The sequence below is a fragment of the Zingiber officinale genome, chromosome 2B, assembly GCF_018446385.1.
Source record: "Zingiber officinale cultivar Zhangliang chromosome 2B, Zo_v1.1, whole genome shotgun sequence".
NCBI lineage: Eukaryota > Viridiplantae > Streptophyta > Magnoliopsida > Zingiberales > Zingiberaceae > Zingiber > Zingiber officinale.
Window position 1 is genome coordinate 124,108,949 of NC_055989.1, and position 25,297 is coordinate 124,134,245.

The window sequence follows — 25,297 nt, forward strand, 5'->3', positions numbered from 1 at the left end:
CTATTCTTCCTTATAGTATGCTGGAATGTAATTTTCAGTGGGTCTTCTTTTCATTTTGAGTCAGTTTGTGATGAGTTATATTCTAAGCTCGTCAAATTTGGCCTGAATATTATGCCAAAATTTCTTAATAGGTCCTATAAGTTTGATTTTGGCAAATTGTGCTCCTAAAGCAGTCTTATCATATGGTGCCAAATACTCGTCCTCATTTGTTACTCAATTAAGAAATGCATTCGAGTCTAATCAGTTGTCAAAGATAAGGGCAACTTCTTTAGCATGCCTAGACCTATATTGACTATTATTTTTCGAAAATGGTGATTCTTTTCTAAATATAAAATTATGTGATTGCTGAGGAGGTTGCATGTTTATTTCCATGAATCACTTGTATCTATTTTAAGGAAAATATTTATTGAAGCTATTTAGAGGGTTCAATCTATTCTTGTGAATCTAAAGCACGCTCTCCATATAAAAGAAATTGGTTCTATGTTACGATTAGCATCTACCATATATTCAACAATAGTAGTGGTGTTTCCTTAATATGTAAGCATATTGACCAGCAATGTGCTTATAAAATTAAGCAATACGTGAAACAAGGGCATAATGATAAAATTTTGTGGCTGCTAGAATATGATGGTATGCAGAAGTTTTATGATAAAAAGGAATCAAATGGCAGAAATTTAATTATACCAAAAAACTAAATAAAATAATTTTCCAAAAAAAAATGAAAATTTGTTGTGTCAAAGTGATGCAGCCTAGTCTGCTGTTGAAGTTGTCATTGTCTATCTTGATCAATTGGAGTGATTGAATTTGGGTGTGACTTTCTCTTCTGACATTTGCAATCAATGAGGCACTAGATTCAATCAATCTTCTATTAGATCCTAATTCTTATATAAGGTCAGAACTTAACCAAGTCCAGACTCTTGTACCAAATTCCTATAAGGTGCGGTGCCACCATTTAATGGATGAGGTCTACATTAGTTAATTTAAAATTAGACTGCAAAGTTTGCTGTAGAATAGATTTGGCTGAACAAGTCGGCCAAATCAGCAACAATGAAGCAGTGTGTGTCAAATACACAAAGTTAGGCAACAGGTGCAGGTGGGCTGAAGAGGAGCTTAGGGCTTGTCTTCCTGACATTAGCGATGGGAAGAGAATCTCGCTGAAGAGGAAGCTTAGGGCTGGCCTTCTTGATATTAATGGTGGGAAGAGGATCTTGCAAGTGGGGCCATGTGGTGATGGTGTGGGGTGAGCTAACTAATGGCTACGGAGGACAGATGGGTAGGCCAATGAAGGTGAGTGCCATGATTGTTGTGTTGGAATTACCGTGCAAGGGTACGATGCAAGTGCTAGGACAGAATGTGGATGATCCAAATGAAGGAAACACAAAGTTGCTCGACCATTGGCTTGGTGAAGGAGGCAAATTGGAAAGTGTGGGTATGAGGAGAGGAGACAAATAACAAAGAATGGAGTTGAGTGGTAGTTGTGGATCTAAAACAAACCCGTGGAGGAGGAATTTCTAGTGTCAAATTCTAGAAGAGGCAATGGTGGAAAAGTTGGAAGGGATAATGTGGATCTCTAGCTCTGGGGAGGGGGGGCAAGTGGTGACAACAAGGTAGATGTAAGAATGAGAAGTGAGGAAGGTGTTTTACAATTGAAGGATTTACAAGAATTGTATACTGCAATGGGTGAAAGGAAAGACAAATGTGAAGAAGAGGATTAGTAATGTCTAAAAGGAAATCACAAATAAATCTAATTAGGAATTCAAATATGATTATCTACTGGCACAATGCGAAGTACACAATCGCACATGGAGAATAATACTCATGAAGAGGAAGCATTGAAGATTCCTTACATGAGAGTTTGATGTCTTGTATATATAATAACAACTAAGCTATATCTCATTAGGTGAGGTCGGTTGCATGGATCCTTCTATGCTCTACTATGTCATCATTTATATTTAACTAAATTTTATTTATTTATTACTAATTAAGTCTTTTTTGATCTTCCTCTTTTGATGTACATATTTGTCATAGATTCACATCGCTTGATTGGAGCATTTATGGGTCGTTAAGTATGTTTATACTATCTTAAACATGTCACCTATAGTTTTCTCTCAATAGTTGCAACTCTGATTATCTAATATTTTTATTTCTTATCTTGTCTATCCTTATATGCCCGCATATCCACCTTAACATTCTCATCTCTACAACTCTCATCTTGTGCTTATGTGCTCGGGTCATAGCCAACATTTAGCTCCATATAACATAACAAGTGTAATCGTTGTTTTGTAAAACTTTTTTTCAAGTCTTTGAGGTACTTTATGATCACAAAGAACACCTGATGCTCTCCTCCATTTCAATCATTTCACTTGTATTTAATGGAGACTTGCAATCTTTACAAATCTTTCTAACCTTCTCCCTAACCATAAGATAGTCAATTTGTCATTTATTATTTCTTCTTTTGAATGTGATTGAGAGTTCTTTTCTTAAAAAAATGTATTAGCTAGTATTATTGTAAAATCTAATATAATTTTTCCTTCATCATTTCTTGTTTCAAACCCATAACCCTTATGCACTCTATCATATTCCTTATTTTTCACTTCTACATGTCCATTTAGATCTCCTCCTATTAAAATAATTTCAATTGACAGAATGTTTTGCAATACCTCATTTAGGTCGTCCCAAAATCTAGATTGATGTATTCATCTAATCCTACTTGAGGTGCATATATGCTAATTACATTAATAGTTTCTCTTGTCATTACTATATTGAGAGTTATAGTCTTATCCTCCTTTCTAATTATTTTACTACTTCATCCTTTGGCGAACTATTGACAACAATACATACTCTATTTCTTATTTTATTCCTTATGTACTATAACTTAAAATCTAAATTTTCTATCATCTTTACCTTCTCTCCTACCCATTTTATATCTTCTACACATAAAATATGAATTTTCTCCAAATGATCGTATCTACTACCCCCATACCAAATCTTAGATAATTAGTTTTCCTATAGTATTTGTTCTTTCTCAACCTATGGTGTGAGAATTCTTGCATATTTAACATTACACCCAAGTTCTCATGGTATCAGTCCTTACTAAAACGTTATAGACACACCCTGCAACGCGTTCCTTCGGGGAACATCCTAGCATTAGCACAATAATCTAATGGATCTATTCATTGAACATTTACCTGAAAGTTCATGTTGTCTGACAGCCTAATACGTAACCCTCGCCCTTTTTATCCGGGCTTAGGACTGACATTGACGATTATTTTTTTGTATGTAAGGGAAAAAATGATCCATTCTCCATTCTTCCAATGCCTTCTCTTAAAAACTAGATAAGAAATAATCAATCCTTTAATTACTTGGTAAATAGATAACCAAACAGACTTCCTATACAAGGGAAAAAATTATCCATTCTCCATTCTTCCAATGTCTTCTCTTAAAAACTAAATAAGAAATAATCAATCCTTTAATTACTTGGTAAATAGATAACCAAACCGACTTCCTAAATTAATTCATTGCCCTAATACTAAAATTAAACTACCTAGTTTGTGAGGAGTTTGTTAAAATCCTACAATTATAAAAAAACTTTTGAAATTTAAATTTTGTTAGTTTTAAACTGCATCATCTCTTTTATAGGCATTTGTGTGCAAATCTTGTACAACTCCATTTGCCTGGTGGTTCCTAAACCTTCTATATTATCTTAAATCATAGCCAACCACACAATGGGAAGCTGTCTTGGTCCGAATCATACAAACATGTATTTTCAAGGTTTATTTTGCAACAGGATTATATGGAATAGGGCTGTAAACAAGTCGAGCCGAGCTTTGGGATGTTCAAGCTTGTTTGATAAGGTAATCGAGCCGAGCCAAGTTGAGCTTAAAATGAACCAAGTTTTTGAAATGATTGTTCAATCTTGGCTTGATTAATTTTTTATAAGCTTAAGCTTGTTTGAAGTTTAGCTTGAGCTTGGTTCGTTTAGATGTTATCGAGCTCTTAATTAAAAAAAAAATGTGGAACCGCCACATCAGCGACCCCCCTAGAGCCGGTCCCACGGATATGGAGGGAGGTAAATGCAGGTATACAGTTGAAAGTGCATGGCAGAGACGTTAACCCCAGGCTGTGACACTCCGAGGATCGAACCCTGGATCTCTCAGCCACAAGACCATGCGCCCCCAACTGTGCTACGCCCTGGGGACTATCGAGTTCTCAATTCAAGCTTGGCTTGAGATTGGTTCGAGCTTGACTTGAACTTGGTTCGAGCTTGGTTCATTTAGATGTTATCAAACTCTCAATTTAAGCTTGTTTGATTGTTTGAAACTTTTAGTTGTTTAATTGATTATTGAGTTTGATAGTTTAAATTTATTTTATTTTATTGTTTATTTAGCATATTGAAAAGAGTTTTATTAATGAATATAGTTTATGAATATTGTTCATGAACGTTGTTTACGAACGAGCTGAACACGTGTTCAAGCTTGTATGTTTAGTTTAACGAACTATTCAAGCTTGTTTGTTTAATTAATCTTGTGTATATTGAATGAACATAAACAAATTCTTACCAAGCCCAACACCAAACTTGTTCATGAACGTTGGTTTATTTAGAGCCCTATTTTGGGGGTGTATGGTTGACATGGTTGGGACCACACACAGTATTTTCAAGTTTTATTTTGCAACAAGATTATTTGGGGACTATGTTTGGCATGATTGGGATTATTGTGACTGGGAAGAAAATTTTAATAGGATTGTAGTATGTCAAGTTCGGAATAATTCGGTTACTGACTAAATTAATTGATTTTTTTATTAGTTTGGTTTGCTTGGTTTTAATAGTAAAAATTTGTCGATTCAGTTGGTCGAAAAAAAATTAGGTTAGTTTGGTTTTAACCGAACGCTCACCCCTAACCACCCATGGAGAGCCCTCAGTTTGATGTTCACTGTTGAAGATAGTAAGTAAAATGGCAGAAGACTTTAAAATGGCTCTATAGATGCTGGACAATGTTAAAGCAGAAGTGATGAAAAACATAAAATATGATAATGAAATAGACAAGACTTAAGTCTAAAATTTTTAAAAAAAATTCTAAATATATCTCAAATTTTCAAACTGTCACTGCTCCGGTCAATAGTAATTTCTCAAGTTTACTAAGCTCTTATAACTTAAATTTCAATGTAGTGTTTATGTGCACAAGAAAAGTACATGATTGACATTCTTACAGAAATTTACTTGTATTGTATTTTTGCAGCTTCCACCAGATTGTCGTCTTGCTGCAGTCTATGTGGTTGGGTTTTCATTGTCAGGTTATTTATTAACTTTAGCTGGACTAGTACAAGGTATTTTTAATTTTGAAGCTGACATGTGAACTGGTTTTTGTTATGTCAACTAAAGCTACCAATGAAGATGGAGAAAGTGATGGACAACTGGTTCTAGTTAGCCAAAGTGGGACAGTAAACAGAATCAAAGTTCGAGATATATCCATTCAGTCACGTGCTAGCAGGTAATTGGTAATATGACTTGTTCTAAGTCCTGCTAAATCATTTCTATCAACACACTGATAAGGACTTCCCTTTTAAATACAAATGTTTGGTTGCCTGTGTCAGACATATGGAGGTGTTTGAGCCTGTTAGTTATCCAAAATTTCTGCATTTGCCATTAATCAATTTGAGATATCATATCAAAATAAACCCAATCAGCCTTTGCATTTTTTTTTCATTTCAGTATCATCTGATTAATTTGACTAATATCTATTGGTGTGATCTTGTGGCTAAAAAATATTTTGGATGAAGTGAAGCAGAGATTGTTGGATCGAAAGCGCTAGAGGGAGGGAGGGTTTGAATAGTGCTGTGGCTTTTTATATTTTTCGTAAAAACTCGATCAGGATAACGCAGCGGAATAAAGATAGTAGTAAACGAAAACAAATGTTAACACTTTTCTTTTACTTGATTCGGAGCTTGTGACGACTCCTACTCCAATGCCAACGATTGATGATCGCTTTCGTTGGATAATTCACTATCAATTCGTAAATTATAAGTACAAAGACGAGTACAATAAGATTATAATTTAAAGTGCTAAAAAAATTATACCGACGACTTAAGGATTTAGAGAGTCGTGCTTTCGGTAGTTGGAGTCGTGTCACAGAGTCGTCTTTGAAGTAGCGCGCAAGAGAGAGATCGTAAAAAATGAGTTGTGTAGAAAGGGCTGCTCGAATAGGTCTTTTATAAGACTTTGAGGGTGCCTCTAACACCGTCTGAGGTGCCTCCAGCTGTAGATTTTATCCCCTATGTCTCGGTCGTGATAAACACCGCAATCTGCGAATTTTATCCTTCCGTAGGCGTCTTGAAGGCACTCCAAGGCAGCTGCTCCAGGGTGCCTTCCATGCTCTCTAGGGCGCCTCCCCGTGGTGAAAACCTTATTCCCAAGGTTTACCTACGCGAGGGCGCCTCCGGCTCATCCAGGGCGCCTTCCACCAGGTCGGAGGTGCCTCCGAGCAACTCTAAGGCACCTCGAGCATTGTTCACCTAAGTCTAATTTCTGTGTTTCAGCTCCTGCAAAATATGTTAGTCCAAATACATAAAGATACCCTGCAAAACATATAATACAAATATAGTATTTATTAATTTGACAGTCTCTGGACTGTCCAGTTCTGACTTTCAGATTTCCCAGAAACCTTAGTTCGATGTCTACTGCTCCCTCAACGGGGAGCGCGCCCTCCTCCTCTCATAAGAGTTTTACTTTTGCCAAATCGGTCCTCCAGTCTGTTTGGGCTTTTGCTCAGCATCCGAGACTTTAGGACTTTCACTTAGCGCGTCCTCGACTCTAGGATTTCCCACCTAGTGTCCGTGACCTCTAGGATTTTCACCTAGTGTCCTCAACCCTAGGATTTTTACCCAACGTCTTGACTTGTTAAGACTTTGCCCAGTCTCATGGACTAGGACTTCATTGTCTAGCCGTAGCTAGGACTATCCACCGGCTTAGTGTCCACTAGGACTTTTTTATCTAGTCTCAACTAAGACTTTTACCTTTCCTAAGATCATTTGGGACTTTCCTGCACACTTAGTTAGACTTGTTAGATCACAACGCAACTAGCTTTGAACCTTTGTCAATATCAAAACACAAGTTTGATTAGCTAGTGCTTCCAGCACCAACAGAGATGACAATTTTCACGATGGAGGTTATGCTATATTGAAACTAATTGCCTTTCTCCTGTTTTTTTATTCATGTCAACCTTGAGTGTGATTTGAGTGTATTGATTAGTGGGTACTACATTCCATCTCATGTAAAACACACACGTGCGCGGTTTGGTCTTCCTATCTGGTTTTTGTTATGACAACACTGAAAAATTGCTATTTATGATTCAATTGCGACAAGTTGGTTGTTTCTTATGTAGTTCTAGACAATTATTGTGCATAATAAGAATAGTTTTATGTGAGATATAGTTGTATGGAGCGGTGTATGATTTGTGCGGATGCAAATGCAAATGCCAATTGATGATTGACATATTGCATGCAATAAGTTTCTAATACATGCGAATAATATACCTAACATCTATTATTTATGCCAAACAATTATTTTTGTTCAATTCCCATCATTTCTGAAGATATCTTCTATTCTCATTTTGGTAATTCTTTATTTTTTTCCTGAAAGAAATTAAACATAAGTTAAATTAGTCAACTCCTTATCAGGAATGACCTGATTTGAAGTGTTATAGCTGCTCTAAGTAATGAGGTGAATGATGCACTGTCAATAATGAGCCAAATCCTGATTGATCAACTCAGCTGACATCTGATATTCATAGAATTGTGATGGGTCGACTGTTTCTCATGGTTAAATTTAACTAGTCTTCTACTTGTGCATTCAAATAGATCCTGCTATCATATATTCAGATGAACTAGGAAATCAAACCTAACTCTAATGCTTTGCTATTACAAGAAAATAGGTAATCAAGTGTAACTTTAATAGCTTAGCCAGCTTGAGACTGTTCTGTGCTAAATAGTTTAATCCGTTGTGCTCTGTGCTAAAGTGTGATTGCTTTGGTCTCATAAAATTTTCCATATTCATTTGGTTTTCATGTTGTTTGTTCTTCTTTCTGTTATCTAAACAATACCACTAAATCCAAATTATAAATGTGCTTAGGGGAGTTATCCTAATGAGATTGGAATATGCTGGAAAGATCCAGTCTGCATCCTTGATCTCTGCATCTGCAGATAATGTTGGCGATGACGATTGAAGTAAATAATTTCATACCAGCTTGACTCTGCAGCAAAATTGTGTTCTGCTGGCACGAATAGCCATTTTTGTAGTTGGAGATTTGTGACCAGCTGAATGTATTCATCTTGATTTACCTACATATTCTCCAAAAAGATTGTGATGTATGTAATGTATTCCACTCATGGAAGAGTTGCTATGCACCTTGAGAATTAATGATTTGCATCAAAATATTGTTTATGCTAATAGTTTTAGCGTACTGTCCGTATGCCTGCTTGATGGGTATCATTTCCTCTTGCAAGCAATTGGAAATATTATCTGGAACTGATCTTTAATATGTATGCTGTAAAGCATCGGTGAGTTTACTGGTTAACTTTTTATTGTACTTGACTAATTTACAATGTTATTGTTTCTGTTAAATTATTAATCTAGATTTTGTTAGATAATACTATACTTTGTAATATTAAGGGCCATGTATCTGTATAAGAAAATTGTATATTGAAGAGGCGTGTCTAGTATTAATTTTTGAAATGGTTCTCTATTCATCATTATGAGGAGATGATGTAATAGCGTTGCAACGGATGAGAAATCCATCAACTGAAGAAATTCGTGTGACAATATAATTTAAACATGTGTACTGTCCATTTTCTTCATTTTTTAATGCCGTGTTATTCATCTTGTGCTTTTTCGCCTTCAGTCAAAGATACACTTTGGCATGAAACTCTTATGTTGAGAACGATAGCACAAATGATGATTCTATGATGTTTGACATGTAAAACACCATATCAATTTTTATAGGGATATGGTCTGATGGTAAGAGGTGGGATGAATTTATGAAGAGTTTGAAAAATTTATGACGTTGAATTGTTCGTCAAGATTTATTTACGCTTCTCGATTTATTTTGATGGTTGGTGTAAAAATTTCATGGGGTTGGATGAGTTATTTTTAGGATTAGTCAAATGGTAGGAATTTAATTATAAAAAAATGTCAACAGGGGCAAGTTAAAGGTAGGGGTGTTAAAAACGAACCCACTCTGTTGACCCAATCTAAGTCGATTTGAAAAAAATCAAGTTCAGATTGGGCATTTTCGAGTTCGGGTTGAAGGATTTATGAGTTGAAAATTTTCGGGTTGGGTCGGGTTCGGGTTGACCCGGGTTGATTTGATTTTTTGGAGTTAAATTGAATTTTATTTTTAAAATTAAGATATTTTTATGTATATTAATATCAATGTTAGTATGATAATGATGAAGTATTGGGATAAAATTAAAGAATTATAGAAAAATAGCTAAAAAAAGTCATTTTGAATTAGATTTTTGGATTATTCAGGTTAGGTTCGGATTTAATGGTTTCAAGTTGAATTCAAGTTCGGATCGAATTTAGATTAGGTTAAAAAAATTTAACCCGATTTAATCCAATCTAATTCATTCAAATTGACACTTTTAGTTGATGTTAATCATCTGTCCATCTTTACATATATATGAGCGATTGTGAGTAAAAATTATGAAATATTTTCTCAATCTTTTTATTTTCTCCGACATTTTGTTTTTTAAAAAACAAAATTAAGAGTTCTAGACAACAATTTAAGAAAGTGGTGATAATCTATACCTTATTGTATTATAAATAAAAAATAATTATCTTTATAAATGAGTCTAATTATTTCAATCAATTGGTTTAGCTCTAATTAATTGTATCTAATACCGTATTTTTTAAAAAATATTTTTGAGCCGTAAGATATATAAGAAAAACACGGTCTCCCTAAAACCCTTAAAAACGCTCTCCCGGCCCGACCGATCTTCCTTCCCCCTCCGTCGACGACGCCCCTCCTCCTACCTCCTCCTCCCGTTGCTTGACGCAGGTATTTCCTTCTTCCTTCATTCTCTCTAGTTGTCCTTAACATGATTCCATCCTTCGAGGCTGCCGGCGAGGGTTTTGTGCGGACTTTATCATCAACATGAATCAGTCTTTTCCTAACTTCTTTTTGTCGCTTGTGTGTTTCTTATCATCTGGGGATGTTCTATTTCTGGGATAGATTGTGTGCGCATCATGGATATTGTTTCTCAGCTACAAGAGCAAGTGAACGCCATGGCCTTGCTGGCCATGAACACCTTTGGGACTTTGCAGAGAGATGCTCCCGCTGTACGCTTGTCACCTAACTATCCTGAGCCAACAGCTAATGCCTCAGAAGAGACAATTGGCGCTGAGTATCCAAAGACAATGAGCGCAGCTCTAGTGGAAGCTGCAAAGAAGGTAACTTTTTTTTTTTTCTGATCTTACTGAGTCACAGAGAGTTCGACTGAAATTGGGTATTTAAAATGCCTTTAAGGGAAAATGTAGTGATTGCGTTGGAGATGTCTTGTTTACTTGGGTGGAGAATAAGATAGATGGAAAGGAGTGAATGAAAGTCAGCAGATGAAATTCTCTGTATTCTTTTTATTGATCAATGCCATAATTCTTGTGTTTGAATTTGTATTTTCTTGTACCGATCTGCAGCCTTATCCACATTTTTTTCTTCTCTACATTGATACAAGGACTGTTTTTTTAACAGTTTGATGTTCTTGTTACTGCCTTGCCCTTGTCAGGGGAAGAAGCTCAGCTCAAAAGAATTGCAGAACTCCAGGTAAGATGAATCATTTGTCCTAATCTTCTCAGTTCTCATTGATCTGTAGAACAGGAAAAATTGGAATTTTAAATGGCAAAATGGCACAACTTTATGTTAGTACTTTTAATGAGCTGAAAGTTCTGACATGTTTGTTTGTCTCTTGATTTTCAGGAAGAGAATAAAGCAGTAGGTTTGGAGCTTGAAAAACAACTAGAGGCTGCAGGCATGTTGTTTTTCTACCATACTGGAGTAGATATTCTCCATTTACTTGTTTGTTTGTAATCTGACTACTTTAATGTTGTATTATTGTTAATATGATAGTTCATTTGATCTGCAGACATGCAATAAAATTTTTCCATCATTGCGGTATATGGACCAAATTTCGTTCAAGTTTGAGAAATTGGCATGAGTCACTTTTCGCCGATCATCTTATTTTACATGGTATCAGACTATCAGCGCTATCACCCTTCTTCTTCTAATCCTCTTGAGAATTAGCTTCAAGGCAATGGCTCTCGCTTGGCCTCCTTTCCATCTTATACCTATCATTCATCCTCTTAGCTTTCTACTCTTCATCAAATTGTCCTTAGACTACCTTGCCATCCACTAGATTACTGCTCCCAGTCACCACTACACCAAGGTCAAGATTCTCATGAACGGGATATTCATCAGCACTTGCTTCCTCAGATTTCACCCATCCAACCAAAATCCTTATGGCTCTGCATATTCTGGTTCTTTCTCATATTGCTTGATAAAGTTTAGGTGAATTGCAATGCTAGTCACAATGAACTCAAACATTGTATTACATTATTGTCTCTCAAACTGATAAATCTTATTATATCCACATGATTTTGTTATTTTGGCTTTAAGATGTGCTGACCATCTTGGACCATGTGTATCATCCGAGTTGGCATTAGATGGTAAACTCGAATCTGTGGATGTGTTGCAGATGTCCTATCATCCTGAAGTTGGTACAAATCATCCTAGGTTAAGCTTGCCACTGATCCAACTTCAGTAATCTGAATGCATTTGCTCCTCCAATCATTTTCTTTTGATTCACTTCAAACTGAAACTTCTTGCAGCATCTTCAGTTTGAAAGGGGGTATTAAAGGAAAGAGATGATCTCATAATCTCTTGCCAATCTTTACCAATTTCATTTTGATTATTTTCTGATCCACTTCTGATATTTTCTTGATTTGTAATATATATTTGCATTTAGTATTACCATATATTTATTTCCTTTTTTGTTATGTCACAATCTCTATAAATAAGGCATCATTTATACAAAAAAACATATTGATTGAATAATTATTTCTGCCAATCATTTTATTTCACAGACAGTGAATGATGATTAGCCTAAACAGGCACACAGATCAATAGGGAATATTATATGATTCATTTTGAAAATGGTCTATAATGCTATTAAATCGTTTTGTCTCATCTTTCTGATTCTTTTTGAATTATCTATCTAAATACAGAGAAAGAGTTGAAGCAGGTACAGGAACTCTTCAATCAGGCAGCAGATAACTGTTTGAATCTTAAAAAAACAGACTAATTAAATTGACTGTAAGTTAATATGCTAACTTTCCCACTATTTTCATATTGCAACTTCTATTTTTCTTGCTGTTTGATTTTACATTTTGGATTTTTTAGAACTCATTTAATATTGCAAGAGTTAATTCAGTTTTATGGGTGTTTCAGTTATTAAGATGATTTATTTTTTGCGTAATTTCTTCTCTAATATCTTGACAACTTAAGCACAGGATATGGCAGTCTAAGTTTCAATTTGAAGAATTTTTGGCTATACATTTCCACCCCCTTCCTGTATCATATTGTTTCCTCATACATTAACCAGCACCTTCTCTATTAGACATGATGTCCGTGATCCAATTATTTAGCTGTGCCTATATTTTAGCCTTGACTATATAAAATTATTACTATAAATATCCGCAGGTAAACTAGTATTGCAAATATTATTTTGATAATTTTCGATTGCCCATTGAATCCTTCACTATTTTCATCCAAGCTTACTACTCAAAGGGTGACATTTAATAATGGTAATAATCTATGCTATTCCTTCAGTTGAATTTGACTTGTATACATAAAAGTAATTGATATTATTTAGCATCCTGGATCTTCCTTTTGACCTTCCTACTTTTGCCTTTTCTAATTGACTTGAAACAAATAAACATAGGCCGGTCAGGATGAGTTAGTTATCACATTATGTTCACTATCAAAGCACTTATTAATGCCAATAAAAAAACATGTTTAATGCAACAAACTTAAATTCTAATAATTATAAATTAAAAAACCATGACTAATGATATCAAAAAACCTACTTAATGCAATATAATTATAAATAAAAACCATATAAAATAAGAATATAATGGCCGTACTATGCAAAGCCTAAAAACATAAGATTCTTACTTTTTTGTTAACCACGCTATTTTATCACTATTAGTGTTATTACAATTTATTTGGACGTACACATTTTATGGTGTAAATTAACTCTATTAATTAGTGACAAGGAAGAGTAATGAATGCTTGCTATCTATGCAATCAAAATTTGAGTAAATTATATATGCATATAATTAAACTTGGGTCAGTTCAGTGAATTGGTATTTTGAACTAGATATAATCTAAGATCTAAATACACTATTTTTTTTTTATTCACTAACCAACTCAAAACCAAAATAATCTGATTCAGATCAGACATTCATTCCACCCCTAGATGTATTATTCAAAACCATGTATAATAGATAAAATATTATCAATTCAAATTTGCAGCATTCATCAAAATTGTCATTATTTCTATGTTGGAAAGATTTTTAACTATACATTTTTGCATTATTTACAAAAGAAAAAAAAACACAGAAAAGTTCATTGTTATGTAGAGTACACAAATAATATGATTTTTCATTTTTGCCATTTTCTGAAGTATTGTTGTCTATTTTATTTGGTTGATGATGCAAAAGTGATAGTTATGTGGCACTTGTTTATTATATCGCTAAGATGTCATGATTTGAATTTGTTTATATCACTCCAAGTTCATTCATGTGATAGGTGATGACTAGTGAGGAAAATTTATAGGCGTTGATGTGTGAAGAGGAATTCAATTTTGCTGAAGTATTTAGGTTAGGATTGCCAATTATTCGGTCCAAACAGAAAAAATTAAACCAAAGTTTTGAACAAAACCAGTTCAATTTGGTTTAGGCTAAATTTTGGTTTCAATTAGTTAATTGTTAAGGAAAGAAAATCAAAATTTTCTCTTATATATAATAAAATACATACTTGCTATTAAGTTTTATTTTGAATAACTCAATATTTATTTGATTATTAATATGTGAAAATTTTACAAGATTCAACAACAATTTTTTGACCCAAGAATTATAATATAATAAAAAAATTTAAAAATGATTATGTTTGAAAGCCAATTCAATTCAAACCGAGTTAAACTGAACCGAACAATAGTTTCAGTTTGGTTTCAATTTACATTACGTGTTATTTCAGTTAAATTAGGTTTCCAAAAATTAACACACAAGATATTGGTTTAATTCAATTTGGTTCAGAGTGAACTGAATGGGCATCCTTATAATAATGGTTGATTCTCTCATCTAGTTGGGCTGTTCTCATCTGTTTGAGCTGTGACTTTGACCTTGGAACAAATCTTGGTACAGGGAGTGTGTTGGAAAGAGTTCGATTTGTGATGTTGGCGCCATGATCATAGCCTCACTTGTCATGAATTAGAGATGACTCTTGACTTAGACTTCAGGTTCTGGTGACGGCCTCTCCAACCTTTTGTTAGGCCTATAATCTCATATGGATGGTGTTGAGCTGACACCGAGATTTATTTTGATCAATGAATCGTGGCATAAGCCTAATATGCTGATGGGCTAGTTTTCAGATTGTGATATTTGGTATTGTACTGTGTCGACTCTTAGGCATGCTAATGTTGTAATTGAAGTGTTGTCTGTAATCTGCATGCCACCATTTGTTAGGTCTCACATGTCATCGATTAGGATTTTTTTTTTTTAAACTATGGATTAAACTGGTAACCTTGGCACCCAAGATGTCAAGACTTGAACAGTGAAACTATGGATTAAACTGGTAACCTTGACACCCAAGATGTCAAGACTTGAACAGTGAAACTATGGATTAAACTGGTAACCTTGACACCCAAGATGTCAAGACTTGAACAATGATGAAATTGCGATACCAAAGATTTAATCCCACGTTGGATGTTGTGGACTGTATAGAAGGCATTTATAGGCATTGATGAGTAAATCTAAGATACTCGTGTTCATAACCTACACTTGGACACTAATATTTGAAATGGAAATTCAATATTTCTATTGGTCACACTCGATGTCTTTGTCGATTACATTATTTACTTTTTTAAAAAATAGCAATGTCAATCGCTCCGGATGATCCATACCCATGAGATAGCCTCTATCTGAGTAACATTAGCAATGAACTATCAGTAACTGTTGTGGTTGAGTCCAACTAGTTAATGTGCCTATTCTGTGGAAACTTCTTATTTAATCGTATTTCAAAGGATGTGTTGATGCCGTTTGAGAATAGCTTTTAAGAACTGGTGATTGAAGTGCCTGATTAATTCAATCATTGTCTCACTGAGCTAATTACATTTTTTTTCTCTCAAATGCAGAGGGAGGGGGTTGAGCAGATGCAAACTTTGGCCATGGAATTTTGTATCTTGAGTTTTTGGACACCAAGTTCTTTACCCGGTAGGCGAATTAGGAGAAAGATTATCTATCTACAGGATTATTCAGGCGAAATCTGAATACCTAGATTATTATCATTTTATGTAGGCATCGCTTTAATCCTCGAATTAGTGATCATGTTTCACGTGATAGCTTGTTGGTTGAGTACTCACTCTTTATTTTTTTCTTCACTGCCTGTGTTCTCCTTCAGTGTAGACTTTGAAGCGCCTGAGAATGTTGGGAGGAATTATAAATTTTGTATAAGAGGCCAATCAAGCAAAGAAAATTATGATTTAAACGAGCGCGTTTAATTTTATAAATTCTTAATAGATATTTCTGAAATCTATAAACATCTTTTAGTCGAAGTAACTATCCATGTAAACGCACCTGCTTTATAGGTGTGATTTAATTAATTAATTTTTTTTTGGATCTGTACGTGTCATGATATGAAAAGTAAGATTGAACGCCTATTAATTTTTTTTTTCATAAAGTGATTTGATTTAGATTATTTTGATAGATAAAAACATATTAAAATGTAAAAGAGATCATGATTAAAATGATGGTCTCCCTAAAAATTATGTTTGTAATATTTTGATCCCTATCTTTACTGCAGGTCTTAAACGAGGTTAGCCGAGTTTAGTTGATAAACTAATTGAGTCAAGTTAAATCAAGCATAAAAATGAACTAAGCAAATGGTTATTTAATTTAAGTTTACTTGATTTTTTTTTTTTTTTTTGAGCTCGTGCTCGGTTTGAGCGTAACTTGTGCTTAGTTTCCTTAGATATTATCGAACTTTTAATTTAATTTTATTTAATTATTTAAATTTTTTATATTTTTAAACTTATTTATTTATTTAGTTAGTTTGTTAGTGAGGGTGATAGTACAATTTTGAAAGGGTGCATTTTTTTTTATTGGAATCATTGTAATAAGGCCCATTCTTCATTTAATATCAAAACAGTGTCCTATCCCACATCCGAATTTTTCTTCTTCGAAAACTATTTTTTATTTTAGGTATTGTTATAGCAACTATGAGTTCGTAGTTGTTATATAGTTTTAACAGCTATGATTTCATAACGGTTAGAGCATAAACAATTAAATTATGATAAATACTATGATTTCATATCTATTATAGTACATTGTTGTTACAATATGAATTTTTCAATTTTGGTCGATATTGATCAATATTAGTGTAACAAGACTTTAACTTATTAATAATAATAACACTGTAATAATTATATAGCTATCACAATATGAGCTCCTTATCTTGGTCAATATTGATCAACACTAGTTAACGTTGATCAATATTATATTATAGTAGTTACAAATTATAGTTAAAATTTCATTTATGATTAACATTGTGTTAAGAGGCGTAGTCAGGATTCAAAGTTACCTAGGGTTGACCACACACTATAATTGATATAAAAAATTAATTAATTCAAAAATACAAATAAAATAAAAAAAGTATGTGAATATTAATTTTTTAAAAACATGACATAAAATATTTAATATTCAATACATTCAAAAGTATAGAATAAAAAAATTATTGAAATTGTGCTCTTCAATTCTTCTTAGAATCAAACTCATTAATTATTATATCGTTATTAATATTTTCCACCAACTCCAGTTCAATGTAGATGACTATAGAATCTGTTAAAAACTCTTCTTCCATCTCGTTACGAGGAGTTATTTTAACAAGTTTCATAACTGAAAATGCTCGTTTCATTGTTGTTGTAGAGATGGAAAGATTTAAAACAAGACGAATCAACCTGTCAATTAAATAATATATTAGATTCAATATATAAGTAAATGATATAGTTATAATTTTTAAACTAACAAATGAGAAAAAAATACCCGTCAATCAAATTGTAGCTTCCTGATTTGTTTGTTTCAATTAATCTTCAAAATCTTTCATGGCCAACAACATCAATCTTATAGTGATTCAATTGCATTCTCAAGTGGTGTATATCCTGTGTATCAAAATCAAGGGGATAAAATTTCTCAGCAAGTCGATAGATGTGATCAACATTAAGAAACTTAATGTCTCATCCTTGAATCTACTATTAAGCTCTTCAATTTGAAAATCTATTGCAGCAGTAAATATATCAAATCGATAGTGGTGCTCAATTGTGATTAAATCATTTTATTGACAAGAACGACATGTAGCAGATTTATAACAAGCTTCTATGTGAGGTATCTCAATGTCATACTTGGCACAAACTTCTTTCACATAACTAAGTAGAATAACAGATCATTCTTCTCTCAAAGTATGAACCAAAGTTTTAGTAGTTAAAACATAGTCCATGACATTTAAAATATCTAAAAATTTCTCTTGCAATGCTCGACCAAGCAGATTGGTTAACCCCATTATCTTTTGCATCAAATGTAATATGAATATGAAATCAAAAGACTTCATCACTATCAACAAACCACTAGCTTCACCACGGATGGAATTAGAAGATCCATCATACACCATGTTTTCTAATACGCTATACATATCAATCATGTTACAAATTGAGTCAAAATTAGAACTCCAACGAGTCTTTCCAGGTCGTAGTAAATTTCCAATTTGATTACATCCTCTACCGGTATCACGTTCACCAATAGCTACCATATGCGCAACTTCAACTTTTTGAGCAAAAAGTAACTCAGCATGACATTTAGGAGATGCGTTAAAGAGATTACAAATGGAATTCAATTTTGAAAAGAATAACCAAATAGATACCTCTTTTTTAGCAGCTGCAATTAATGCTAGTTGAAGTTGATGAGCGAAACAATGTACATAATATGCACATGAACAATCTTTCAAGAAAAGAGCTTGTAATCCATTCCAAGAGTCACGCATAGTGTTAGCATCATCATATCCTTGTCCCCGCATGTTGTGGATGTGCAAGTCATAACAACCAAGAGTCTTAGATATTTCTTTCTTAAGTGTTGCAGCAGTTGTATCAATCACATGTACAATGACAAAGAACTGCTCTCGTAAAAAACCATCAATATCCACAAATCTTAATACCATAGCCATCTACTCTTTGTTAGATGTATCTCTTGCTTCATCAACTAAAATACAGAATTTTGCATCCTTGATTTCTTTATGAAGCTTAGTTCTCATTTGATTGGCAAGAATATTCAAAATATCTTCATAAATATCTGGTGAAGTATATTTTACATTTTTTGGAGCTTTCTCTAAGATGATGCCCCCAATATTGCCATTCATTTTTCCCATATATTTTATCATCTCAATAAAATTTCCGTGATTATTAGAAGATGGAGATTCATCATGCCCTCTAAATGTGCATGCTTGTAAAGTGAGCTATCAAATGCTTTCAATAGTTGATGTAAGTCACAATCTGTTCTTCTATTTTTCTTCTGAAGATTGTGCATTCATCACTTTATCAATATGAGAAGGTATATTCATCAAATTATCAAGATATTCCATAGCATTATTATGTGGTGAAGTATTGCATCCTATATGCATCTATCACCATCATTAACTCACTTCCAATATTTGAATCCATCCCGTAAATGCAGGATTAAGAGGATGCTTATGATTAAACAAGAAGCATGGAAAACAAAATGCAACATCTTTCGAAGGAGAATACTCTAACCAAGTGAATTTTTTAAACCAATGACTTTGGAATCATCGATTTTGACTTCCGAATTTGGTCGGTGGATACTCATTCTTAATAGATTGATATCACCCCATCTTAATATAAGCTTGTCTAATTTCATCCCTTTGATTAACTGGATATTTCCATATCAGAGTACGTAGTGCTGGATCAGGTTTAAGAGAACTGACATCAACATCTGTCATAGGAGATTTGTTAGATTGTTGATCACTTGAATTTGATAAATCAATATTGGATGGAGAATTCCCTTGACTTGTCAATGTTTTTGCTTTAAAAAAAATGAGTTAATAATTTTTCTTTTCTTCATTTCCTGAGTTTTCTATATTAAAGTGAATAAATTATCATCATCCGATGATAAGGAAATACCCCTTAATAGCAAATCAGATATAACATGATACGAAGTCATATGCATAGTTGTCAAAAGCGTAAAGCATAAAAAAGCGCTCAAGGGTCTTGGGGCTTAAAGCGCAAAGTGTAAGGCGATGCGTGGGCTTTACGGAAAAAAGTGTAATAAACAAAAGGGCTATTATATCTATTAAAAAGTTTTCAAAATGTCTTTGAAAATCCAAATAACCATAAACAAAATATTTTTTAATGAAGTTGTAGATTACTGAAAATTAAAAGTCTTTGAAAATATGATACATAAAATATGAAATATCAAATATCAAAATAATCATCTTCTTCATCTTCATTGTCCAAATCTATGTCATCAGCTCCATCGCTTGATTTATATCCATCAGTATCTTCTTCTTCAGTTTCATCATCAAGATTAATTTCTTCTTCATTTACAAGACTAGTTTGAGCTGAAGACTGCTTTCTTTTTGCTAATGCAGATGATGATGCCCCTTTTGAAGAAGACACATTTCGAGATCGAAAGCCATATGCACTTTCACCAACCCCAGATACTCGTGCTACGTCACTCCAATGCAAATCTTCACCTTCAAAGACAAAATCATTATCATTGTCTTTATCACTGTTATCAAATTTTTCCAACAACCATTCATTACTATCATCTATCTGACAAAGTAATTGGATCAATCTTATCTCACATGTCATATCTTCTCCTCAAAGTTCTATTGTACTTGATATATACCAAATCATTCAATCGTTGTTGAGACAATCTATTTCTTTTCTTAGAATGTATTTACAAAAAAATTAAAAAAAAAAGTAAAAGGTTAAGTTCATAATATAAATTTTAATATTTATTAAAAAAAATCCAACTTACATGTTCAAAAACACTCCAATTACATTCACAACTTGAAGAAGAGCACGTGAGGTTTAAAATTTTCATTGCAAATGTTTTTAATTCAGGTGTTGATGCACCATAAGAAGACCACCCATCATCTTGGAAAAAAATTATAAATTATCAGATTAACTTTATTACTATCCAATATTGATATTGCACAATATATTATTTATAAATTTACTTGGTGATTTTAAAGTTCTTTGTCGGATAGCCATTGACAAACCAAAAAGTCCTTATGCATTCTTGTATTTTTCCAATTGATTCGTGATCTTATCTTGTAAATCCTTACCTCTCACCAATCTAGATATGCACTTGTACAAATCTTCCATCACTTCTGTATCATTTTCTATGTCAGGTTTGAGTTGGGGTAGCCTAAACAGGCTTTCCCGGTCCCCGTTTTTATCCCCGTTAACTCGTCCGTACGAGCTCCGAAAAATTCCCGAAAAATTCCCAAAAATTTTGGAAAATTCCCTCCTTAATATTCGCCTATTTTCCGGTATTTTACACTTATCTTGTAAATCCTTACCAATCACCAATCTAGATATGCACTTGTACAAATTTTCCATCACTTCTGTATCATTTTCTATGTCAGGTTTGAGTAAAAACACTCTGGATTCAAGAAATATCTGGCTGCGTGCAAAGATTGATGGAGTTGAATGTTCCATCTTTTGTAAATGAATTCAAAAATGCTATGATATTTTTCTTCATTATTGTTAAATGACGCAATGATAGCTTCTTTAGCCCTGCCCATTGACTCATAAATATAACCCATAGGAGACCGTTTTTCACCGTCTACCAGCCGTAATACTTTCACCAATGGACCACCAACTTTTAATGCAAAAACCATATTTTTCCAAAAGAAAACATCAAGATCACTTCTGCTACACATTTTCCTACAACCTTTTTGGAAAATCGACTATTTGTCCACTTTTCAGATGTAAACATCTTTCTTAGATTTGCTTGTTGTACATGAAACCGCTTTAAAATAAAAAAAGAGGTTGCGAAATGTGTCTTTGTGGTTCTTACACTACAAAAAATTAGGTGTTTTTGAATCAATTACGTACTTTCCGCTGCAATAGATCTTTCGTAGGAGCGGTTATGATATATCGCTTCTATTTGGCACATTTAGATGTGGTTTTACATTCTGCTTCTAAAAGAATCCTTTTGAAGCAGTTGAAACCACTCCTAAAAGTAATAGGTTTTATTTTAAGCAAATATAAATAGAAGAGTTCACGTTGATTTAGACATTAATAACTCACCTATTTCATTGCTTCAATCGGCCAACCACCAAGTCCACTATAAGAAGAAATTATTTTTCTAATTTTTAGATAATTTCTCAATTTATATTTTGGATCAATTATTTTATTTCGAAAAACTTGAGATGATATTCAAATCGATTTCCCTTCATCTGATGATTTTTTGGATTTTATTATGTTCCATTGTTAGATTAATTGGGAGTGAGGTTGATAGATATCGTTAGAGTTTTGACTCATATTGTAATTGTTGATGCTTTAGATTATTAAAATTTTTATATAAATGATTTCTGTACATGTTCAAAACAAATATAAACATTTGTATCTAATATGTTTGTTTAAATGACTAAAAGAAGTGTTTGAAATTTTTTATTTCTTCACATACCTATGTTGTACCGTTTTAGTGTTTTAGGACTATACAATAGTGAAATTGATTGTGAATGATTTATATTACACTTTAAATAGTGGATGTGTATGAAACTTGGATGAGTAAATAGACTCATGCTTAGTCGTGTAAACATCTTCCAAAGTGATTGTATACTAGAGTGAGTTCGACTGCTTAAATAAAGGTGTACATGCTTTATATTAAGGTAGTGTCCTCTATTCTAAACAGTTGCTAATTAAAATAATTATGTATAAATCATGATGTTTGGATATTGTAAATGATAATAATGTACAACAAACTACAAGGATATGATAGAATATTTAAGTAGATGTAAGAAATAGAGCAACTGTACAGGATATATGGTGATTGAAATTATGAATAGGACATCCATAACATATGCATTTCATTTAAAAATTAACAAAGTTATTTATTATATTAATTTCTTCATGAATTCTTTCTACTTAAATAAATTCTTAAATTTTGTAAATAATTGAAAGGTTCAAACAATGAAGGCATGGATGGATTCTCCCTGTGGCAGTCTGGAGTATCAGGTTGGAATTCAAAATTTTTTACATTATGCATTTGCTAACACGACTAATGAAGTCACAAAACCATGTCCTTGTCGTAAATGCATCAACTCATTGAATCATGATCGTGAGACAGTATATGAACATTTGATGATAAATGGTATTTTACAATATTATCGTATTTGGAATTTCCATGGAGAAAAGTTGATTGTACAATCTCATGATACCATGAGAGATGAGCTTCATGCCTTACCAAAAGTTTATGAGACAATTAACCATGAATCAATGGTCCAAGAAACGTTACATGAAATATTTGGGATATCTGAAGGATCGCCTATGAGGAATGAAAATTACACTGGTGCATCAACTAGCCATACATCGATGGAGTCTAATGTGGAGGATCTCTATAGATTGGTAAAAGAAGGAAAACAATCATTATATGTTGGATGCACTGAGTTTTCTAAATTGACATTTCTTGTTGAGTTATTTCAGTTGAACGTGAGTGGAAAATGGAGTGATAAGTCCTTCACAACATTATTGGATTTTCTTCGACGAGTACTTCCACCTGAAGCACAAGTACCAAATTATTTTTATGATGCAAAAAACTAATTTCTAATTTGGGACTTCACTATGAAAAAATACATGCTTGTCCGAATGATTGCATGATTTATCGAGGCGAGGATGCGAATGAACTAGCTTGTAGAGTATGTAATCTTTCAAGATGGAAAAACATGCTGAAACAACCAAAGAAGTCATGCAAAGGTGGAAAAAATCCTTCAGATGAAAACTCCAACCAAGGTTTTTTGGTATTTTCCATTAAAACTGAGATTACAACAATTATTTATGTCATCTCAGACGTTTGATAATATGCAATGACATTCTAAGAAATGGGTTTCAGATGGAATTTTAAGGCATCCGGCTGATTCACCAGCATGGAAGGCATTTGATGAGCGACACAGTGAATTTGGAGTAGATCCTAGAAATGTACGTTTAGGACTCGCCACTGATGGATTTAATCCATTTAAAAATCAAAGTACATCAAACTGTACATGGCATGTTGTTCTAGTGACTTACAATTTGCCACCTTGGGAATCTATGAAGCCTCATTCAATTATTTTATCCACCTTAATTCCAAGACCCAAAGCACCTGGAAATGATATTTATGTATATTTACGCCCCTTGTTGGATGAATTCAAGGACTTTTGGGAAAATGGGATTACCACTTATGATGCTTGCAACAAAGAAATGTTTCAAATGCGGGCTGTATTGCTTTGGACAATTAGTGATCTTCTAGGTTTGGGATGTTTGTCTGGGTGGAACACATATGCCAAGAATGCTTGTCCAACATGTGCTGATAAGATAGATGCAGTGTGCTTGAATAATGGAAGAAAATGGTCATTTAGAGGGCATCGCCGCTTCTAACCGACAGATTCAAAAATCCGAACTATGACAAGTTATGGCAAGCCAGAGAAATGTGAATTAGATTTGATACCATTGTCTGGATATGATGTTCTACAAATGACCCAAAACCCAAATGTGGTATTTGGTAAGAGTAACATATCGAATCCATTGGTGCGAGCAAAAACAGGTTCCACTGACAAATCTGGAGGAAACAAAGTATTTTTTTTCACTTTGCCTTATTGGGAGTTTAATTTGATAACACATAATTTGGATCCTATGCATATTGAGAAAAATGTTTGTGATAATATCCTTGGAACACTTTTAGATGATTCTAGCAAGAGCAAAGATAACGTTGCCGCACGTAGAGATTTGAAAATATTGGGAATTATGAAACAATTATGGCCACAGCCACATCCAAATGGTACAAAATATTTGCCACTAGCATGTTATTGTTTGAACAAAGTTGAAAAAAAGTTGTTTTGTTCAGTATTGAAAGATATTCGTGTCCCCGATGGTATATCATCCAATATTTCAAAATGTGTAGATGTTGGACATTGTAAGATTTGGGTCTGAAAAGCCATGATTGTCATGTCATAATGGAGCAATTTCTTCCAATAGCTCTTCATCGTGTGTTATCAAAAAAGGTAACTGCACCATTAATTGTTTTGTGTGAGTATTTCAGAACAGTGTGTGTAAAGTCACTACGAGAAGATGAATTAAAAAAGGTTGAAGAAGGAGTTGTATTGGTCTTATGCCAATTAGAAAGAATTTTCCCCCAATCATTTTGACAATAATGGTGCATTTGGTGGTGCATTTGGCATATGAAGCAAGAGTAGCCAGGCCTGTACATTATCGATGGATGTATCCAATAGAAAGATATCTTGGAAAACTAAAAAATTTTGTTAGAAACAAAGCACGGCCCGAGGCCAACACTGCAGAGACATATTTGGCAGATGAATATGTTGTGTTTTGTTCCCATTATTTAAAGTATATAGACTCGTTTGGCAATAAAGGTGCAAGACACCAGGCGACACTTGATAACGAGTATCCTTTACTTCCATTGTTTCTACAAATTGGACGAGCTACAAAAAGGCGTCAAATAGTTACCATGGACAACAAAACTCTAAGCCAAGCTCACAGATATATCCTTTCTAATTGCACAGCTCCACAACCATATCGTGAGTAAGTATTATTTTGTAAATGTAATTTCAATTTTATTGTTTTGTCAATACTACAAGTTTCTAACCATCATGTTGTGATGAAATAGAGAATTAAGAGACGAATTGAAGAGAAATCATAGATATGGTCATCGCCCAACTAACTTTCAATTGGATGATATGGTTCG

At 33.5% G+C, this 25,297-nt stretch overlaps 2 protein-coding genes across 3 annotated transcripts in view; both read left to right on the forward strand.

Moving 5' to 3' along the window:
• The window catches only part of LOC122047008 (probable DNA gyrase subunit A, chloroplastic/mitochondrial), a 45,804-nt gene extending 37,361 nt beyond the window's left edge, over positions 1-8,443 (forward strand). The window contains exons 25-27 of the mRNA XM_042608004.1: positions 5,238-5,292; positions 5,381-5,489; positions 8,126-8,443. Coding sequence (XP_042463938.1) covers positions 5,238-5,292; positions 5,381-5,489; positions 8,126-8,219 — 258 coding nt within the window. The 3' untranslated portion in view covers positions 8,220-8,443. The remainder of the gene's footprint in view (positions 1-5,237; positions 5,293-5,380; positions 5,490-8,125) is intronic.
• Positions 8,444-9,939: 1,496 nt separating this feature from the next.
• On the forward strand, positions 9,940-15,778 carry LOC122047009 (mediator of RNA polymerase II transcription subunit 21-like). Of its 2 annotated transcripts, none has more exons than XM_042608005.1 (6): positions 9,940-10,052; positions 10,227-10,444; positions 10,743-10,814; positions 10,968-11,019; positions 12,272-12,359; positions 15,460-15,778. In XM_042608005.1, exons 2-5 carry the CDS (start codon positions 10,241-10,243, stop codon positions 12,346-12,348), a joined length of 405 nt encoding a protein of 134 aa, XP_042463939.1. In that variant the 5' UTR covers positions 9,940-10,052; positions 10,227-10,240; the 3' UTR covers positions 12,349-12,359; positions 15,460-15,778. The 2 variants fall into 2 exon arrangements, with proteins under 2 accessions (XP_042463939.1, XP_042463940.1); XM_042608006.1 differs by having other exon boundaries at positions 9,961-10,052; positions 10,259-10,444.
• The last annotated feature ends 9,519 nt before the right edge of the window (positions 15,779-25,297 follow it).

Excerpts from the sequence above, each read along its gene's own strand:
- LOC122047009 (XM_042608005.1), top strand. The coding sequence starts at position 10,241 with ATGGATATTGTTTCTCAGCTACAAGAGCAAGTGAACGCCATGGCCTTG. Across the intron at positions 10,445-10,742 it reads TAGTGGAAGCTGCAAAGAAG|TTTGATGTTCTTGTTACTGC; the intron begins GTAACTTTTTTT and ends TTTTTTTAACAG. Across the intron at positions 10,815-10,967 it reads AAAGAATTGCAGAACTCCAG|GAAGAGAATAAAGCAGTAGG; the intron begins GTAAGATGAATC and ends CTTGATTTTCAG.